This window comes from Lactuca sativa, chromosome 6 (genome assembly GCF_002870075.4).
Source record: "Lactuca sativa cultivar Salinas chromosome 6, Lsat_Salinas_v11, whole genome shotgun sequence".
In the NCBI taxonomy this organism is placed as follows: domain Eukaryota; kingdom Viridiplantae; phylum Streptophyta; class Magnoliopsida; order Asterales; family Asteraceae; genus Lactuca; species Lactuca sativa.
The window spans coordinates 71890428-71909128 of NC_056628.2; the positions used below are offsets into that span (position 1 = coordinate 71890428).

An 18701-nucleotide genomic window follows, 5' to 3' on the forward strand; every position below is an offset into this window, starting at 1 on the left:
TTTATATTGTTACAAATTTCTAACTATCAATCTAATCACTAAAACTAATATCGTCCTTCAGACCAATGCTCCCTACATCGGTACTCGGACTCTAAGTCTTACTCAGTTTGGTATTGCTCTTGGAATTCTCCATGCTAAAACATTTTATCACTTTATCCAAGTAAGTACTTTGACCAAGTGCAATTAGTCTTTTACTCATATTTCACATGATCCTTATCCCCAGAATGTATGCAGCCTCTCCTAGATCCTTCATAGCGAAACACTTCCCAAGACAGGACTTAACCTCTTGCAAGGTTGGAACGTCATTCCCTGTGAGTAGTATGTCATCAACATACAATACTAAAAAGCTAACTACACTCCCACTAGCTTTGACATATACACAAGACTTATCCTCACTCCTAGAGAAAACAAACTCTTTGACTTTCTCATCGAAGCAAAGATTCCATCTGCGAGACGTTTGTTTCAATCCATATATGGATTTCTCAAGCTTGAACACTCTATTGGGGTATTTAGCATCCACAAAACCTTCCGGCTGACACATGTAAACATCTTTTGCCAACTTCCCATTAAGGAAAGTGGTTTTGACATCTATCTGCCAGATTTCATAATCATGAAACGCAGCGATGACTAACATAACCCTAATAGACTTGATCTTGGCCACTGGTGAAAAGGTCTCATCATAGTCAACCCCTGTGGTTTGAGTAAAGCTCTTCGCAACCAGTCACGCCTTGAACGTGTGCACCTTTCCGTCTATGTCGGTCTTCTTCTTGAAGATCCACTTGTACCCAACTGTCTTACAACCTGGTACATTGTCAACCAAGTTCCAAACTTGATTGTCATACATGGATTGGATCTCGTTGTCCATTGCCTCTTTCTATTTAGCAAACTCAGGGCCTGCCATGGCTTCCTTGTAGTTATTAGGTTCATCCAAATTTAATCGGGTAAATTGGTTTTCAAGTTATTTTGTTTGGTTCTCAGTTGAATCCGAATAATAGAAATCATCATTTCAAGTGTATTAATAAACATTGATTAGTCCAAAAAAAAATCTTAATAAACACCATCTAGGCCAGTCGTATGTTAACAAAAACAAACAAGAAAACTATAAATGTTAATATATGCGACTTTGTGAATATTCAACTGTGGATATATGCACATTTGCATATTTATTCACTTTACAAAATAAAACATTGTTTTTGTTATTATTATAATGTCACTTGTTTAGACGGTGACCTTAGACGGTGACCTAGAGTTGGTGTGGTGATTTGTTTTAAAATTTTTTAGTATGAAAAAATATTCTCAAAATCCAATGCGAATGTTGGTTTTCAAAATCCAATGCGAATGTTGGTGTGGTGATTTGTTTTAAAATTTTTTAGTATGAAAAAATATTCTCAAAATCCAATGAGAATGTTGGTTTTCAAAAAGAACTTTGGATTTTGTTCACATTTAGCCCCCTATTTGTAAATTATATAACATTTAACTTGTTGAAAATTTTCAATATTGCTCTTATAACCTACGATACTGGGTTGCAAAGGTAATATATGATCTACTTCAATAAATTTGATGGTATATAATATAATTCAAAAAAAAAATACTAAATACAAAAAATCAATTTTTTTTTACCTACTCTAGTTTCACAACTTATAACACTTAAGTCACATTACTATCGTAGTACTAAATCTATATTTTCCTCATAAAAAGGACTTAAACCCTTAGCATTTTAGATGAGTGACATATTTTTATCAACTTTTACTACGGGCCCACATGCCCTTTGTTGCTCATCCTTCAAATTAACCCTCATTTTATCTACATGTGGATGTAATGATCTAAATACCTAAAATTTGTTCGTAATCTTTTTATATAAAGCATATATTTATTCGGTATATTCCTCCAACTGCCCTAGTTGTATTAAATTAGAGGGTGATGATTGGAGTAAATAGAAGGGGTATTTTGGTAAATTGAGTGGGGAAAGGTTCCAATGTTGGGTGGTCTAGGTCCCCACATGATGACAATGAAGTATCCACGGGATGAACTGTATAGGGCAGCAACGGAGCCACCCCCACGATAATGGATATGTTGATAATTTTACTCAACTATCACATATTAATTTACCTCTTTTTGTATTATAGCAACACGACACATGATTTAACAAAGTTTTTTCATTTATTGTTAAATATGTAAAATATATTTCTTAATATAATATTGAAAAAAATGAAGCAACACGCCAGTATTAGCAGTGTTTTATGCAAAGGATAATTGACATCTAAAAGAAAAACAGTTTACCTTTTATGTACCAAAAATTTCAAAATTACATTTTTTAATGATAATCGGGGGTTACAGAGAAAAAGAAAAACAGTCCTCTTTTGATTAAGAAACATTATGACTCTAATGGTAATTTTTTTGACAATTGTGGATTCTCTTAATTTCTAACTTTATGCTAATTTAATATGAACTATATTTTATCATATGATTAAGAATAAATTTATTAGACAATATATTTTAGGATAAGCATATTTACTCACATGATGTTTTAAGATAGGATGGTGATATTATTTATGTTTTTTTTATTATTAGTCATTTAATTGATTTGATTTTTATATCTTTCATCATAATTTTCTCTTTTTAATTAAAACTAATATATAAAAATCAAATCATCTTGCTTTTAATTGGACAAAAAAACATTATTATTGGAAAAATCTTATTATTTTATCATAGTTTATAGAAAAAATCATAATTTTTATTTATGACCAAATCCTAGACGATAACCTATTTAAAGGTAAAAAAACTAATTTAAAAAAAAAAAAAAAAAAAAAAACTTTTCTATAGATTATAATAATTTTCTATAAATTATAATAAAATAATATAATTTTTCATACAATAACCCTAAATAAAAATATCATCTTCTATAAGATAGATACAATAAGGTCAATCATGCATGCTTTGGAACATGCAACTACCATAGCCAATTAGCCATAGGTTCATATACACTTTGTTGACGATATATAAAAAGTAGCCTATTATAATATTGGTGATCGATGAATTGGTTTATTTGAAAGTCTAAAGGTTCGACATATAAACTATAAAATAAATTAAATGTCTTGAGTTTATATATAATACGAAAGTGGTAATAAAATCAAACGTATTTTTATATATGTCCTAATACTACCCACTCCCATTTATATAAGCAAAAATGTTATATTATATATGATATGTTTGACGTTTATATATGTAGACGAATTCTATTGGAATAAGCAAAACCAGATGTATATTTTCCATGCAAAGGAAAAAAAAAAAAAAGATAAAATTGTAAATTTGGTCCCTATGGTATGGTCCAAAAAATTTTCAACTTGCATGGACCGTCCAAAATTAAGAATTTAGTCAAAAAAAATTTGAAAAGACGGTTTTGCCCATTTATTTTCTTTTTTGTATTTTTTATAATCATTCTAATACTTTTTTATTTTAAAAATAAAAAGAAAAAAAAGAATTATCCCTCACCCCCACCGTTCTCTCTCTCTCTCTCTCTCTCTCTCTCTCTCTCTCTCTCTCTCTCTCTCTCTCTCTCTTCCCCCATCTTCCACACCTCACCTCACTTCACCTACAATTTAAACTGCATACACACATTGTTTACGAAACATTGAAGCTTCCATGGCACCATGAATCATCAGAATACAATTAGAATAAGAAATATCGACACCTCTTTGGTCACCTGCATATGAGTTTCATAAACACCATCTGTCATCTTGATTTGAGATAAGTGACACGAACAAGTAGGCATTGGGGGCATTAGAATTGTCCATACCTGCTGCTTATCATCACTGGTGGTAGTGAAAATGAAATCCAACATTTTATTAATATTCTCTTCATTTACCTGTCTCTCTCTGTTGATCAAAAATTTTAAAGAAATTTAGAACTTGAATCGTTTACATTCAAACTATTGCATTGTGTTATACAACCTTGGTGGTTGACTTCTGATTAGTTTTTGATGGAGGTTAAATCCTAAGTTTACCACTTTTGAAGATAAACTTCCAATACAAATGATTATTGATCTGAAGGAGGTGTAGCAATGGCTTTTCGTGATTTTGGGTGTAAAGAGCGTCGAAATTAACAGCTACTTCATTAGATAGCTCATAGAGGAATCTTTCAGTTCCTATGGAATCTAAAAGTTAAAATTGGAGGAATCGGAGGCTAAATGGGACAACTAGAAGGCACTATCGAACATCTATAGGAGCAGAAGATTCAATTGGCATCTCATGTCTATTCCTATTCCGCATTCAGCCAAATTGGAGAACAAATAGGGAAAATCGGAGGCAAAATTGACGATGCAACTTCATCTCCTTCGTCATGCCTCTCTTGACTCTGACCTCCACCAACGCCCAAATCGACCATACGTCATCATCGATGCCTTATACAATCTAACCAGATCTAAATACACCTTGCGTTCAACCACTTCGGCGTGGGTTGTTGTTGGTGTTAATTAATGACGGATCTATACGGAACCAGCAACGATCGCTCTTTTTCCTCTTCTTCTTCACTTGAATCCGAAGATATGTCGTCTTTTCTCAACAATCCGTTAACTATGGGAAAGTATGGATAGTTGCTCCCTTCGCTGCCCTCGATTCCTACTGATTTTTCCAGATTCTAACAATCGGATTTCTGATCTCAACACTTTTTATTCAATGGAGGCGAATCAGGTAAACTTCCCTCCCACAAAGGATGTTGCTAGATTTGATTTAGGATGTTAGGTACGGTTTACATTTTCACTTGTAATTGGCGGTGAATTGTGGCCTCTATGATCCATGTGTTACTAATATTGGAATGATGTACTTCTTGCAGAAATAGATTCAAAAATCAAATAGATGTGTGTGTCTGTTCTTGCAACAGGCTTTAGAAATGAAGAACAAGTTTTTGGAGACGAACAGACTTTACGAGAGAGAGAGAGAGAGAGAGAGAGAGAGAGAGAACGGTGGGGGTGGGGGTGGGGGGTAATTCTTTTTTTTATTTTTATTTTTATTTTAAAATAAAAAAGTATTAAGAATGATTATAAAAAATACAAAAAAGAAAATAAAAGGGCAAAACCGTCTTTTGAAAATTTTTTGGACCAAAATCACAGTAAATTCTTGATTTTGGACGGTCCATGCAAGCTGAAAACTTTTTGGACCCTATCCAAAGTTTTTTGAATACCACAATGACCAAATTTGCAGTTTTGTCGAAAAAAAACCAATATAGCTTTAAATGTGTAATTACCAAAGTGTTGTATAGATGTTGCCATTCTTTCTTTAAAGAGTAAATTACTGGAATCGTCCCTATGGTTTGGTCAAAATTTCACGTTTGGTCTCTAACTTTTCTTTTGTACTCGGATCGTCCCTGTGGTTTGATTTTGTTGCATTTTTCGTCATTTACATACATAAAATTAGGGACTAAACGTGCTATTTTGACCAAACCATAGGGACGAAAAATGCAACGAAATCAAACCAAAGGGATGATCCGAGTGCAAAAAAAAAATTAGGGACCAAACGTGTAATTTTGATCAAACCATGGGGATGATTTTAATAATTTACTCTTCTTTAAATGGAGAGTCAGTGTCCCATTTGATGGAAATTTATATGTCAATCCAAAACAATAAATATTTATTTTTATTTAATCATACAAATTAACAAAATATTTATTTCATTCCAAAATTATTAGCCACAGACAAAAAAAAAACATACAGATTAAAAAAATATTAATTATCACTAACTTTATTAAATAAATTGACAGTTTTACCTCTTTGTTGTATTTAATTCCATGATAATTGAACTAACAATGAGAGATATTTTAGCAAAAAAAATTTATTTTTAGAAATAAACTATTATTTATCACAAACCAAAAAGGAAACATTGACTATTAACGAGGGAGTAAAAAATAAGGATTTAAAGTCTTAGAAATTTAGAATTTTTTTGGATAACTAAGTTGTATCTTATATTTATTTTTTAACTTTGAACAATTATTTAGGTTTGCTTATTTTACTAAGCTCCACTTTTTTTTTTTTTTCATTTTGTATTTAAAATGAGTCATTTTGGATCAAACCCATTTACTTAAGTTAAAAAAAAACGACTCATTTGTATAAATAGTTGTTTAATTAAACAATCAACTTGAACTCATATCTATCTTGAATCATTATAATCTTTAACCCTTATATATCAGATGCATAATTGTGTTATATTTATTTTTATATATCTTTAACATGATCAGTTTTAGTATGTATTTCACATATAAGGGACAAACATATAATGGACAAAAGAGTGATTTAACAAATCTTTCCTCCGTAGAATTGTATTTAGAGGTATAAAAAATTTAACCTATGGGAAAATGGGAGGGGAGCAGGTAAGTTGATAAACTCAGGACAAAATAGTCATTTCACTCTCTCACCATCTGCTACAATAGAAGCTGGATCACACGCTTAACTCGCTCGCTCACTCACTCAGTCACCCAACATCTTCTCCACATGCTCCCATCCCTTTATTCCATTCGTAACAATGACAAATTCTTTTGGATTTCACTTCTCTCTCTCCTCTCTCACCCTCTCACATCGATTTCTGGTATTCCAGCAACCCTGTGATCTTCTTCTCCATTTGGAAACCAAATCCAACCGTTAATCCATTCAATTCAATTCCATTTTATCCTTTCTGTTTATAATCCCTTATTCTTCTTCTTCTTCTTCCTCACACGCTCTGTTCTGTTCACAAATGGCTACAACCAGCACGTCGGAACAATCCAACGCCTATCAAAGGGAAGAACGCCGCCGCACTCCCACCAACACCACAACCACGGGAAACCGTGACGTGAGCAAACAGGAGATTCAAGCAGCCATTGCTAAAGCGGTGGAGCTCCGAGCACTTCATGCTGCTCTGTTACAGAGCAACAGTCCGGCACATCTCCGGTTGCCGTCGGCGTCTCCAGTTTCACGGCATGTGTCTCAACTCTCCGCTCAGGATTACCCTGTTTTCACTCCTGTAAGATTTTCCGATTTCCTATATCTGTTTTACCATTTTTCATCAGATGAATTCGAATTCAATTGAATTGAATTCAGCAAAAGCGTATTGAATATTGCACTTTGAATTTGCTTCGTGTATTAAAAGAAGTTTAACCTTTGAGATATGTGCAAAAACCACTAGAAAAACCATTAACAACTGTTCTACGCAATATCTTTAACACGTATTGCTTGTAAAGTTGGTTTATAATGTAATTTAAAATTCCCACTAAATATATACTTTTTTCTTTACATTTACGAACTTTAACATGTCATTGGATAATTTAATTATTTCGTAACCACTCAAAACAATCTTGGATTATTCCATTTAAACTAATTCTTTCTAAAATTAAATTAGGTATTCTAAAAATAATTATTTTGAATACGTATTATGCTATTTAATCTTTTTTCTATCTCGAATTTGGTATTTATTTATTTTTCAAAATTATTTAGACATAATTCATCGATAACATTTAACCTTGGAAATTCTTTTGTTTTTTCAGCCATTGTAATATAGAACAAAAATCAAACCCGTTCAACAAATAAAAAAATAAAAAACATTTAGACTTGTACTTGGTGCGCCAAGCTCATAAAATATTTTTTATTTTTTTTAAATTAAAAAATAACTTATAAAATAGCTTTCTAAGAAAAGTAATTATACTAGTTTTTCATAAAAAAAAATTTCTAATCATACCTTTAAATAATTATAATAAAAAAATCATCGAAACACCCTTTTTATATCATTTTACCTTATTGACAAAATGAGAAGTTTTATCAAAGGTTTATTTTTATCAATTAGAAACCAAATATATCTTTATCATACATTTCTTTACCTTAAAAATTCTAGATTCGAAAGCAAGTCAGCAAACGATGGATCCATCAAAATTCAATTTCAACCGTCCATTATGTTAAACATCATAATGATATAATCAAGGGTTGAAACATAACATCACTCTTATGGCCCCAATATTTACAAATTACAACATTTTAAAAAGATCATGTGGTCCTCTACATCACCCTGATAACTCTGTCCATAATAATTTCTGTTCATTTATCACTTTTTCTTGTTTTTTTTCGTCCTCAATATCTTTATACATTTGATAATATACTAAAACCTTTTTAACGTTACTATTAACCAAAAGTAGTATACTTTACCAACATCATACACACATAAAGTAGATTCTCTTTCATTAAAAACACACTTTGTTTCTGTCTCAAGTTTCTTTGAGCCAGCTTTTCAGACTAAAGTTGCTTCAAAAATAGCTACAATTTCTGTTTTATAAGAAAAAACTACTTTTTGGACCACTCTAGATTCTCACATCTTTTCTACTAAAACTGTTAAAACGGTTATTTAATATTATTTAATTTTAACAGAGTTACGATGATGTACCAAGGAATCAAAGTTTCCCAAGTTGTTGGGACGAATGTAGCGTAAACGGGGGTGGCAACGACGATCTACGGTTCTTGTCTGACTACAAGAACCCGAACACATCGTCCAGAACACTGTTGCCACCCGAACTGCTAAACATCGTCCCTCACACATGTCCTTCTGACGATCAAAACTCCGTCACCGCCTCTACCGCCAACCATGTCAACCACCTCCGCGCGTCTCCGGGAACCGAATTCTCAAAATCGAGAAGAAACAGTCTCGGAGACTTCCGGTCGATTTCCTCGTGCAATAAATGCAAACCGGCAACACTTAGCACGAATAAATATTCGAATTTGGTCGTCCCGATGACCGATTCCCATTCGTTGTTTCAATCCCATTCCAAGCCCAAGTCCGGAATCAGCCTTTCGTGGTTGTTTCCGCGGTTAAACAAGAAAAAGCACAAGAACGTCGCGCGGTCTCCGAATAGAATGGAATCGGACGAGGCTTCGGTTAAGGATTCCGGAGTTGTGATGTCAATTGAAGCGTTGAAGAAGGAACTGATTGAAGCAAACGAGCGGCGCGAAGCGGCGGTAATTGAGGTTTCCGAGATGAAATCGTCGATATGCGACATGAAAGAGAAGTTGGAGTATTTGGAGAGTTATTGCGAAGAGCTCAAGAAGGCGTTGAGTCAAGCGGTGTTACAAACGAAACGGAATGGGAACATCGGAATCGGAATCGGAATCAGTGATTCCATGCCGGTTAGTAACGAAGTAATGGTGGAAGGGTTTATGCAAATAGTATCGGAAGCAAGATTATCGGTTAAACATTTTTGTAAAACATTGGTTTCCCATATCGACGAAGGGGACACGGTTTTACTCGATAACCTAAACTCGATTCTTCAACCGTATAAACAATCGATAAACTCGAAATACTCGAAATCCGTTTTATACCATTTGGAAGCGATCATAAACCAATCGTTATACCAAGACTTTGAAAACTGCGTGTTTCAGAAGAACGGAATTCCAAAGCTTTTAGACCCGCAACAGGAACGGGAATTGCAATTCTCGTCGTTTTGCGCGCTTCGGAATCTGAGTTGGAATGAGGTTTTGAGAAAGGGGACGAAGTATTACAGCGAGGAGTTTAGTAGATTTTGTGATTTGAAAATGAGCGGAGTGATTACGGCTTTGAATTGGACTCGACCATGGCCGGAATTGTTGCTTCAGGCGTTTTTTGTGGCTGCTAAGTGTATTTGGTTGTTGCATTTGTTGGCGTTTTCGTTTAATCCGGTTTTGGGGATTTTGAGAGTGGAAGAGAATCGAAGCTTTGATGGTGTTTTCATGGAGGATGTGTTTGTTGATAGACAAAGGGGGCAGAATCAGACTCCGAGTAAAGTGAAGGTTATGGTGATGCCGGGGTTTTATGTGCAAGATAGGGTTTTGAGGTGTAAGGTTATTTGCAGGTATAAAACTTCAGGTTAATTTAATTATTATTATTATTATTATGATTATTATTTTGTTATTGGGTGATATAATGTTGTGAGTGGTTGTGTTGTACCAAGAGCTGTTTGTGTTGTAATTTGATGATGTTGGATGCAAATGTTGATAATTTTGTTTTGTTGGATTTAATTTGTTTTCATCCGGAGTTGTTTTCACTTTTCACATTGATGATTTGTTTTGGGTCGTTTGGGACCATGGACATTCGTTAAAACCAAAGGTATCAGAAGGCCCCATGGAGAGTCCTTTCCAAACCGGGTAATTTTTAAAAAGATTTTGGGTCGGACAGGTTGTATCGTGTTTAGTTTTTGCGGGTGGGGACCATGATTGTACTTTATATTGAATTTTTATTTATAAAAAAATCTAAACAGTACAAATTAGATTAATTTCATTTATCATTGTACAAGATTTAATAAAAAAAAATTTGCAATATGACCAAAATAGTCATACGAAAATAGGTCCCATTTGAAAAAAATAAAAAACAATTCTTTCATCTGTCAAAATCCAAGTTTACTTTTTTGAAGATTTTTGTTAGATGTCTTCAAAAACATATTTCCATAGCAAAAGAAAACTTAATATTATGTTTTTGACCTAAAAAATAACAAAAAGGGAAAAGTAAATTTTGGTAGAGAAAGCCAAATACGAAAAATGGTATCGTTTTTTCACTTTTTTGTAGATGTCATCTTCAAAAATCATGGCTATATTGGTGAAATTGCTACAAAAAATTATTACTCCTTAAAAGGTGATAAATGAGATTAGCATGATTTTTCTTTTTCTCTAAAGAAAAATAGTTTGTAACAAATATAAACAATCTTTTGTCCATCTAATTAGTTCTCAGCAAAATTTCAAATCCTTTTGCAAAGCTTTTTATTGCAAAATTTCCTTTCGTAAAAAGAAAAAGAAACTAGTGGGTATTTTCATAATTCAGTTTCAAGGAACACGTTTTAATAAGAATGTACCAGTAATTGTTATAATAATAATAATAATAATAATAACAACAATAATGATGTTGATGATGATAGGTGACAAATTAGTAAAACATAAAAAAGAGTTATATCTAATTAATATATAAAAATGTGGTGATTACCATTTACTAAAATGAAGATGTTGGTGAGGCAGGGGAAGTAGGAGCAGCCCACCAAAAGCTGACAGAAAGACTTGTGGTGAGGGATCGGACATAGTGCCACCATTTGGGAGGGATGTAAAGCATTTGGCCTTCTTCTAAAATGCAGTCAACAAATTCCAAGTCTTGGATCTTTGGGAACTCACTCACGTCTATGTTGTCAAGATCAACCTTCAATGGAATTCATATTAATTGGTAATTATGAATATATTTATTTATTTATTTGTTGATGTTTATAATTATATTAATACCTGGCTGGAATTCTTGTGCATGGATTCAGTGTGTGGGTAAAGTTCCTCTGAAAATGAAGCTGGATACAGTCTCACGTATTTCTTTCCAACAACCTGAAAGTGTAATAGTTCCCACTTTTTTATTTAAAAAAAGAAAAATGAAAAAAAGTTATACACGAGGAAAAAGACCGGTCCACTGATTTAACCAAAATGGTTTAATTTTTGGGGTAAACAGTGATTTAACAGCGTATATAGATTTTCAAAAGTAACCCTTATATTTATTAGCTTTTAACAAATTTGACTCGCCTTTTTGTATTAAAATAGCTTTATAAATGATGATATTAGACAATTCTAAGAAACATAAACTACTAATATATGATTAATTTTGAATTGATTATCATGTTATTGAGAAAAACATATTATTAAATAAAAAAAAATTGCATTCAACGTACATATGGATAGATATTACACAATCATGTATAATATGATAGTACAAGTAACAAATAGGGTTAATGTCATAAATGGGTAAGGAACTATTTTTTTTTTTTTTTCACATAACATTGTTCTAAAAAAAATGACAAAAACGGGTAACGAACTATTTGTTTTTTTTTTTTCTTTTTTTTACATAACATTGTTTGCATTTTAACTATTTTATCTAGTAAACCGGTCATCACAAAATATGTGGACTTTTTCGTAGATATGATCAAAATATGAGGATTTTTTAAAATATATTATTTTTAATTTTTAATATTATATTATTATCTTAGTATATTTTTTTTGTCAAACAAATTATATTATCTTACATTAATCTTATGCTATTTTGAATATCTATTATGAAAATAGTTTTTTTCTTCTAAAAGTAACCATTTCTAAAATATTTCTGTCTAAAAGATTATATTATCTTACATTAATCTTATGCAATTTTCTTTCTTTTATATAGGATTGTTTTTTTATTTTGCAAAATCATGATCGTAAGATCCTATAAAGGTTGTCAAGGACGTAAGATTCTACCAAAAAGCATTTTAGAACATGAAAAACATATTTTCGTCTGTCAGTTTACCATCCAGTTAACAATAAATACTTTAAATCATGAAAGATACATCTTTAATATTAATCATTTTACCTAGGGGATCATATGATCCTAGGATCATGATCGTGTTTTTAACAACCTTAATATCATTTGTTTAACAAAGTTCTTTTTTCTAAAGAACTTGTTTATAACTTTTAGATTTTTATGTTTATCTTAAAGATAATATTGCACAATACTAGCATAGAAATACAATAATATAATAGCAAGATAATACTTTGTCGCATAGATACTATTACATTAAGATTATACTAAGATAATAAGATAATACTAAAAAATTTAAAAACAATATATTTCTAAAAAAAAACCTTATATTTTGATTATATTTGTAAAAAAAATCCTCATATTCTGTTGGTGACCAGTTACTAGGTAAATGGGTCAAAATGCAAACAAATGCCAAGTTTTGGGACTTGATTGAATAAAAAATATATATAAAAACTAAATCAATTATGAAGCCAAAATATAAGGACTAGCTGGAGATTTCCCAAAATTTTACCACTCTTTTATGCTTATTTAAAAAAAAAGTTATAAACTTGTTTTACATTCTTTAATACGTCTTAAACTTGGTTTACAATTTTTTTAACAATTCTTACACTTGCATACAACGTTTTTTATAATGAACATATTTCTATTTATTTTTAAAAAAATTATAACTTTTTAAAAAGATTTACAATTACATACGAACTTTATTTACAACTTTCACACAACCCCTTTCTAAATTTTTTTACAACTTTCTTTTTTACTTTTTATTATAACGTTTAAAAATACTTCCGTTTAAAAAAAAGTCGTATGAAAGCTTAAAAAATTATAAAACAAGTTTAAACCGTTGTACTAAAAAAATTACAAAAAAAAAAAATAGTTATCGTTTTTAAGTAAAAAAGCATAAAAAATGTTGTGTAACAAAATATATAAAAAGTTGTAAAAAAATTTATAAAAAAAAGTAGTAATAAGAAGTTTAGAAAAAGTCTTAAAAAAGGTTGTAAAACAACTAAATTTGGGGCAAATTTGTAAAATGAAAAAGTTTAGACCAAATTTGTAACAAAACTTGAACTTTGGACCAAACTCATAAAAAAATTTAAAACCAGGGCCAAAAATGTAAAATCGGAACATGACCTAGTATTCGATACCTGGGACAGCATGTGGAAAAACAAAAACCATACTTCTTTACCTGTTTATAACATTTTTTGGGTTTGTTCCCAACTTGAAGACATTTAAATAGTTTGTTTCCCTAAAACAATCTAAACCCTTTTCTAAATTACAACTAACTGTGAAAACGAATAGATATTGTTTTCCAAACTTTCCAATTCAAAAAATTTCTAAAATATATATATATATATATATATATATATATATATATATATATATATATATATATATATATATATATATATATATATATATATTTCTTTAACTTAAAATACCTGAGCAAGAATATTGTGATGGGGATCATGGTGTAAAGGTGTCACTGTGCCAGCTGGACCAAACCAAGCATTAACCGACTTCATCTCAGTTCCACCAGCAAAACAGTAGTCAGGGGTAACAATGTCATTTCTCAGCTCTTGTATCTGCATATTACACAAATTGGTTTCTTCATTTCATTATGGGCATTTCATCGAACACCTAATGTGCATGATAGAGTAAGCACTAAGCACATGCCTGATCAAACAAGGGATGCTGTGCTAAATAAGTAGGGACATGGTCATCATCACAACTGTTGGACTGAATCCTCTCAAGAAACTCAGAAAATGTTAACATCTCTTGCTTCCAATCATTGCATAAATAGTTTTTTCCAACCTGCAAGATGTTCTACAACACATTTTTCAGCTGCAACAAAAATTGATCATCAGGAGAACTTAAAGATTCACTTTGAGTAAATTGAGGATGTTTGGATATGAGTTTTGTTCTTAAACAACAACACTTGATGTAAGTTTTGTAATTAATACATCACCTCAACAGGAACTGTGCGATATCCTGCAACTTTTTTAAGGTAATTCAAGTCATTCCATTTGGTAATTGCAGGCCAATGAGTCATACTGTCAGTTAATAAAACTGGTGAACCAGGGAGAAAATAGTCACGCATGAAACCCTCCAATGAAAGGGAAGATCTCTTTCCAACATGTTTACAAGATAATGAGTTCTTGGGTAGGATTTGAAGAGTCTGCATGTTTAATCAAACAAGTTAGTGTAAGATTAATGTTTTTTTTTTTATCTTGCTTACACTCATGCATATCATCTAAAGTAACCTTTGTCCTATTTGAGCATGATGTCCAATCAGAAGGGGAACATTCTTGCATTCTTCACTGTTTTGCTGATAAAGATATGATCCAGACAGGTAAAACATTATTCAGCACTTTAGGTATGAATATGTCCATTTTCTTTTTCTTAGGTGAATGCAATCATAACCAGAAATAGGGATCTCAGATGGTGATCCTTCTAGCTAGTAACATGTAGGGTACCCAAATCAGGTATTATTACAGCACCAGAAAGAATCCCGATCCAAAAAACTTTATTCAGGGAAGGTTGTAACATGTAATTTATAGGGAATTAGAGACAAAAGTGGACATTTATAGCAAAAAATTCACTTAACAGGGGAATAGTTATGATCATGAATTCATGATCATTTTAAGCATGGATTTCAATTTTCCATTTACAGTCACAAACACAAGTTATAGTATAAATCTGCTCGGAGTAATTTTACAGAACAGAGTTAAGTAAAACTCACCTCGATCAAGTTAATTGCATTTTGAGTTGTTACTAATTTAGCATTAGCAGATCCATTAACAGATTCTTCCGAAACCCTAAGAATAGCATTCGCTCTCTCCGTAGCTTTCCCCACAGCGGACTCCAAATCCTTACGCAAAACCATCCCTCCCATTATCAATCCCATGTCTAAAACCCTAAGTGCCTCTTTGAACTCGCCATTAGCATAATGAAATTTGGCGACGTGCAAACACGCCATCGAGTACGCGTCTCTCCACACAGGCAGCACGGAGTGCCATGGCCCGGAGTGAAGTTGCTCCCACGCCACCTCACGCGCCGCCTCTGCAGCTCTAATGTCTCCATCAGCGGCGCGTGTTGACATACTAACATACGCATAACCACCTTCTTCAGATATGCTTTGGAGGAGACTGTGTGCCTCGACGTCTAACACCGGAGTTTCCAAAACATCGTTGGAGTTGACGGCGGTGTTGTGGCCGGCCATTGGCGGTGATTGGTGGAGAAGCTTCGGTTTTAGAAAAGGACGGCGAGAAAGAGAAGTTTCGTTTCACCGACTTTATAATTCTCCACTAGTGAAGTCTGAAGAGAGAGGGGTGACGTGTCCTCTTTAGAATTTTGTTTTTCCTCTTCTTCCCCAGATATTATCGGAGATATTTTTCGCTTTTTGCTTACGTGGCATATACACAATGTAAAATTGTAAGTTACAAAATATCTCCGGGGTCCTTTCTATTGGACTAATAATAGAGATATTGGGTAAACTAAAAGGACCCACCATACTTTGGCCCTAAAAAGGATAGAAGTGTTCTAAAAAAAAAAGTAGTTGAATTTTTTTATAAAATTCAAATTCTCTTGTTTAACTCAAATTAAGTTTTTTATTAGAAGTAACATGCATATAAAAGATTTTTTTATAATGATAAAACCAATAGTTTTTATATGTTTAATGGACTTTTGAAACGTTTATTTCAAGTTTTGAATCATAATATTAGCTTCTAGATACCGAATATCATTTGGAGTGAAAACAAATATATATATATATATATATATATATATATATATATATATATATATATATATATATATATATATATATATATATATATGTTTTAAAGCTTAGAGCGGAGATAATGGCTTGAGGTGGAGTCTCGGATGGGTTCAGTATTGGCGGCCCCACAACTTTGTTGTGTCGGTATCAGAAGATTTTGAACCTGATATTCCTTATGTTATCTGAATGTCCCTCAAAGCTTCACTACATTGCCTATTTATACCTTGTGCTTGTATATTTGTACCAAATTGTGTGGAATGGGAGATTATGTTTCTTGTGTTTAGGTTGCAAGGGATAAAAGTAAGAGAAAAGAGAAGAAGTTAATGTGGTATCAGGGTTGGGAGGGATGTTCTTCCGAGATTTCAAGTTTATATGAATTAGGCAAATCGAGATTTTAATAGTAGTTTTTGAAAAATAAGGTTTATGTTCTAAATTGATTTTGTAAAATTCATCAAGACCGAGATTTATAGATTCTAAGATGCTTTTGGAAGGATAATTGTGTTATGTCACATTAAGATATGTTTTCCAAAGGAAGTTAAAGATGCTACATAAACCAAATAATGTTTTCCAAAAATTCAAATTGTTAAATTCAATTCGGTTGTTTTTATGCATAAATTCAAGATTTAGATGGTGATTATGTACTTGGTGTTTCGAATGTGTTTGGTGCGGATAAGCAAATCTTATAACTATTTTGTTTGTTAAGTTTATTGCAATGTAGTATCACTTGATACCACTAAAATAGCTTATAAACTTTATTTTCAAAATGTTATTTGAGATCATTTATTGATTAATTTATGAGGTTTCTTTTATAAGTTTTCCAAATATATCTTTAATCTCTTCTAAATAAATTGCAAACAAGAAGTGGTTGTGTTTTCTAAAATTTTTGTTTCTTTGGAAATTCATTGTAAGGTCAAACCTTGAAATATGATTATGTTTAAAACAGACTCAGCGTCAGCACATGTCTCAGCATCAGCATCAACGTTTCAGCGGATCAGCTTGTAATAGTTTAGTCAGTGCATTGTTACAGATCTTGTATTTATCTTGTTTCCATAGTTAGCCTAATTAGTTAGCTGGCATATTCCTGAATTGTAGGGATTGTCTAGAATAACAGTATATATTATCTTGTACAGGTTTGTGAATGCACATGCTTTTCACAAACCCTAATCGTCGCTTTGTGCACACGATAATCTCTTTGTGAGATTATATTTCTTAGTGAAAGTTTTTCTTCGTGAATTTCTCTTGTTCTTATTTATTGTCTTTGTTTGATATATCGATTGATCTAAATGCCTCTTCAATTGGTATCAGAGCAGGTTTCTTTTATCAAACAAATGGCTTCATCTTCTTCTTCATCAAACTCATCAAATCATCCTTCTGCTAAAATCCCTCCTTTCGATGAAACGAACTTTGCTATGTGGAAAATAATGGCTCTATATGCCTTAGAGTCTGTTGATGAAGACATGTTGGACATCGTTGAAAAAGTTCCTTATGTTCCGATGTATCAGCCTCTTAAAAATAATGTTCCTGATGGTACTATGAAGAAAACTCCCAAAGAAAACTGGACGACAAATGACAAGAGAAAACATGGTCTAGATGTTCGTGCTCGTGCCGCAATCAGCTACTCTCTGCCATACAACATCTTTGGGCTGGTTCAAAATTGCATCTCAGCAAAAGAGATGATGGATACTCTGACTGTATCTTTTGAAGGAACTGAAGAAGTCAAGGCTACTCAAATAAATGATCTTAACCGAAGGTATGAACATTTTTTTGCTAAGAAAGGTGAAACCTTGACTCAAACTTTTAACAGATTCAATACTCTTGTTAATGATCTTCGGAGACTAGATCAGTTGAAGCATAGAACTGTTCTAGTGCAAAAGTTTTTGGATTCTCTAGGTGCAGGTTGGGAGAATCATGTTGATGTGCTGAAAAACAGTGAGAAGATCAACTCTATGGACTTACAAAGTCTCTATGGAAATCTTCGATACTATGAAGAATCCAAGCTTCAAAGAAAGGAACTGATGAAAGATTCTCAGCGTGAATCTTCTGTAGCCTTGTTCTCCAACAAAATGCTGGTGTCAGATTCAGACACTGAAAGTGATTCAGACACTGATTCATCTAAAACTGACACTGATGATCTTGAAAAGATTGTGGCAAGTGCAGCTTTGATTGTGAAGACCTTTGAGAAATCAGGTTGAAACTTCTCAAAATTTCAAAAGAAGATGGGTGGAAAGTTCTCAAAAGGGTCAGGAGCTGATAAAAGGCATGGTGCTGATAAGAAAGAGAAGGCTCAGTGCTTTAACTGTGGGAGCACTGATCATTTTGCAAAGGATTGTAAACAAAAGAAACAAGGCTCAGATGAATACTGGAAGCAGAAGTACAACAAGCTGATTGAGAAGCTGAAAGCTGAAAACTTGGAACATAAAGTGCTTGTAGCTGAAGAGGAAAAATGGAAAACTGATGAAGAGTCATCAGATGATGAAGTCAAGTGTTTAATGGTCAAAATAGAGGACCCGGCTATTTCTGATAAAGACAAAAGTACTTTTGACACTGATATGTCTGATGCTGAAAATTCCAGGAAGCACAACATTGACTCTTCTTCAATGTACCAGGTTAAAAACTTTGTTTCCTATTCAATG

General features: G+C 32.5%; 2 protein-coding genes across 2 annotated transcripts; one reads left to right on the top strand and one right to left on the bottom strand.

The window, feature by feature from the left end:
* The first annotated feature begins 6435 nt into the window (after nucleotides 1-6435).
* Nucleotides 6436-10000, top strand: LOC111890248 (IRK-interacting protein). Its single transcript, XM_023886404.3, has 2 exons — nucleotides 6436-6989; nucleotides 8381-10000. Exons 1-2 carry the CDS (start codon nucleotides 6723-6725, stop codon nucleotides 9851-9853), a joined length of 1740 nt encoding a protein of 579 aa, XP_023742172.1. The 5' UTR covers nucleotides 6436-6722; the 3' UTR covers nucleotides 9854-10000.
* An 810-nt stretch (nucleotides 10001-10810) lies between these two features.
* On the bottom strand, nucleotides 10811-15627 carry LOC111890249 (lysine-specific demethylase JMJ30). The gene is made up of 6 exons (XM_023886405.3): nucleotides 15031-15627; nucleotides 14257-14466; nucleotides 13965-14102; nucleotides 13730-13873; nucleotides 11243-11335; nucleotides 10811-11162 (listed from the first exon to the last, which is right to left on the bottom strand). Exons 1-6 carry the CDS (start codon nucleotides 15508-15510, stop codon nucleotides 10962-10964), a joined length of 1266 nt encoding a protein of 421 aa, XP_023742173.1. The 5' UTR covers nucleotides 15511-15627; the 3' UTR covers nucleotides 10811-10961.
* Nucleotides 15628-18701: the final 3074 nt, after the last annotated feature.

What these genes read in the sequence shown, in the direction of transcription:
- LOC111890248 (XM_023886404.3), top strand. Translation starts at nt 6,723, where the DNA reads ATGGCTACAACCAGCACGTCGGAACAATCCAACGCCTATCAAAGGGAA. An exon ending in ATTACCCTGTTTTCACTCCT is followed by an intron (nt 6,990 to 8,380) that starts GTAAGATTTTCC and finishes TAATTTTAACAG; the next exon opens with AGTTACGATGATGTACCAAG.
- LOC111890249 (XM_023886405.3), bottom strand. Translation starts at nt 15,510, where the DNA reads ATGGCCGGCCACAACACCGCCGTCAACTCCAACGATGTTTTGGAAACT. An exon ending in AGCATCCCTTGTTTGATCAG is followed by an intron (nt 13,874 to 13,964) that starts GCATGTGCTTAG and finishes TGTAATATGCAG; the next exon opens with ATACAAGAGCTGAGAAATGA. An exon ending in TGCACAAGAATTCCAGCCAG is followed by an intron (nt 11,163 to 11,242) that starts GTATTAATATAA and finishes ATTCCATTGAAG; the next exon opens with GTTGATCTTGACAACATAGA.